General features: G+C 42.0%; 1 protein-coding gene across 1 annotated transcript; it reads left to right on the forward strand.

The window, feature by feature from the left end:
• Nucleotides 1-1,530: 1,530 nt before the first annotated feature.
• LOC147890234 (putative glutathione S-transferase parC) lies at nucleotides 1,531-2,597 on the forward strand. Its single transcript, XM_087390932.1, has 2 exons — nucleotides 1,531-1,864; nucleotides 2,210-2,597. Exons 1-2 carry the CDS (start codon nucleotides 1,535-1,537, stop codon nucleotides 2,567-2,569), a joined length of 690 nt encoding a protein of 229 aa, XP_087247058.1. The 5' UTR covers nucleotides 1,531-1,534; the 3' UTR covers nucleotides 2,570-2,597.
• Nucleotides 2,598-2,817: the final 220 nt, after the last annotated feature.

Consider the following 2,817-nt stretch of genomic DNA (forward strand, 5'->3'; position numbering starts at 1 on the left):
GAGTTTTTTTGATCAACAACAAAGTATTGAGAGAAAAAGGTAAGATGGTTGATACATGCACCAAGGAGAGAGATAGTATGTGCTTCAAAATAGTGAGACTACCAAGCAAAGAAACATTTTTATGCTTCCAAATATGAAAATTCTATCGAACCTTTTGCATACACTAAGAGAGTCTTTGGTTCATTGTGATTCCCAAGCCTATGGCACAACTGAGATAGAAAAAGTCTTTGCCAAGTAAGATATGTTGGAAATGATAAGAAGATAGCTTGGCACAAACAAGGTCCCCAGATAGATGTCTTATGAGCATTGATCCGCGAACTTGAACATCATTCAAAGAGCATACGATGTGTAAAAGCTAATCCACATTGCTACACTTGGCCAAGAAAATACTTGACTTGTCACCTACCAAAAACTCTGAGGTGAAGTGAGAACCATTTGGCAAAGGTAAGTACACTAAGGGAACTAAATTTGACATATCTCTCAATGTGGCAGACTAAGGGCTCAGTTACTATGGAAAAACGTGAGGGTGTGGTGCCAAGGGACACCTTTTCAAAGTGAAAGAGTCACAAAAGTATCCATTAATGGAGATGATAGCAAAAGCTTTAGAGAATAAAACTTCCACCATATTACATAATCGTTGCTCAAAAACCTAACTTATGCATGACTTTGATCATGAAGTCCCAATTGATATTGTCGTAAGCTTTCTCGAGGTCAAGATTTAAGAGCAGAAATGTCTGATCTTGGGTTAGAGAAAAATGTATGGACAAGAGGAGGTTTAGAATAGCTTCATTAATGTTTTGATTGTGCAAAAAACTCGACTAAAATGAATTTTATTTGCATAGCTAAACCTTTGGCTAATATCTTATATGCTCCTTCGAGCATAGGTAAAACTTGCCAATCGCTTGGAGCTATACGATTAACAGATTTTGGAAGAAGTTTCATTACTTCGCGATTAACTAAGGCCAGAAGCTGGCCCTATTGACAACAACAATCCAATAATGATACAAGATCAAACCCACAAATATCCTAATAAGACTGATAAAAACGATGTGCACATCATTTGGATCCAAGGATTTGTCTACAGCCATCGATTGAACCACTTTGAGCTAATTTATACAGAGAATGGATGTCGAAGAATAAGCTCGTTAATGATTACAGATGTGGGATGCAAAAACTCTTGAATCCATCCCTCATAGTTGGGTAGTGGTGAGGTTGGGTGCCAATAATTAAAGAAAGGTGCTGGCACATTACCCGCTCTGCAGAGGCCTCTCATGGTACCTCTCGACCAAACTCGAGTTATGCCTTCCAGATTCATACTTTGACCAAAGCAAAGGTCAAATCTTAGAGATCCAGAAAATAGAGAACGTGAGCCCATCTACGAATGGAGGATTGCAATCAAGAATATATATTCACAATCACAAATGTCCTACTATTTCAAAAGGTTGAGCGACACGCAACTTGAGCAACACGCAACTATAGCAAATAAGTGAAGTCAAAGTGTCATAGCAGACCTCCATAGCTCCACTCCTCCTCCATGGCATCTCACGACCTTAAGCTCATCACCTTCTGGGCTAGCCCCTACGGCCTACGTGCCGAGTTCGCCCTCGCTGCCAAGGAAGTCCCCTATGAGAAGCTCCTCGAGGTCGATTCCGTCCATCAGAAGAGCAAGCTCCTTCTCGAATCAAACCCAATTCATAAAATGATCCCTGTGCTCATCCACCATGGCAAGCCTGTGCCTGAATCTTTCATCCTCATCGAGTACATCGATGAAGTCTGGCCTTCCCCTGATGGAAAGGATCTTCTACCCAAGGACCCTTACCGAAGAGCAGAAGCTCGGTTCTGGGCAGACTACGTGGACAAGAAGGTAACAAATTTCAATTCTCCGGTGTTTCTTATAACACAATGAAGATTCAAGGAGCTTAATGTATGCTGATATATATAGTCACTGATGGTTTTATTCGGATGAAAGGCCGACTACTTAGTGATAGGAGAGAAATGTATCTTCATTCAAACACGGGCTGCTTCTGACTCCTGAAACTAGTAAAATGCATCGTCATATCAAACATGAGCTGCTTCTGGCAGTTTTACGGGCAAGGATGGCACTGACTTCGGAGTGAGATGAGAAATCATTCTCTTCTTTCACGAGGGGAGCCTAGGCTAGTATGAAGCAGATTACGCTTAAGCTGATATTTCGCCTTTGAACTTGCAGCTTTACGAGTCTCTCAAGAAAGTGCTTCAAACGACAGGGGAGGCTCAAAAGGAGGCCGTAGAAGAGACTATGAAATGCTTTGCTACTCTCGAGGACGCGTTGGGTACAATAGCTGAAGAGCCTCCCTTCTTTGGGGGAGCTAATCTGGGCTTTGTGGACGTGGTGTTGGGGCCGCTGGTGGCGTGGATGCCAGCTCAGGAGGCTATTGGAAACTTCAAATACGACTTGGAAGGAAGGTTTCCTCGCCTTGACGCTTGGAGGAAAGCAATTCTGGAGTCTCGATGTGGACCTTGTTTCCCAGAACCGCAGAAACTGTTTGAGTTTGGTCAATTTCTTCGGTCACTATTTGTGCCAAATTAAAGGTAATGTGACCCTCATGAAATAAACTGTAGACTCTCTCTCTCTCTCTCTTAGCTATATATATATATATATATATATGGGGGGTGCCTCTCAAGACATGGCATTGTTTCTGCATTTTGGGTCAATTCCACCAGTCTATTGGGAGGTGTATTACGGTTCCCTTCATCTTTTCCTTATCTACAGCAGGTTGAATAGGGGGAAGGTTTTGTGTTCAATTTGGTCTTGCAAGAATTTGATCACTTTTTAGT

This window comes from Dipteris shenzhenensis, chromosome 19 (assembly GCF_047967505.1).
Source record: "Dipteris shenzhenensis isolate YYH24624 ecotype China chromosome 19, Dip_SZ_1.0, whole genome shotgun sequence".
NCBI lineage: Eukaryota > Viridiplantae > Streptophyta > Polypodiopsida > Gleicheniales > Dipteridaceae > Dipteris > Dipteris shenzhenensis.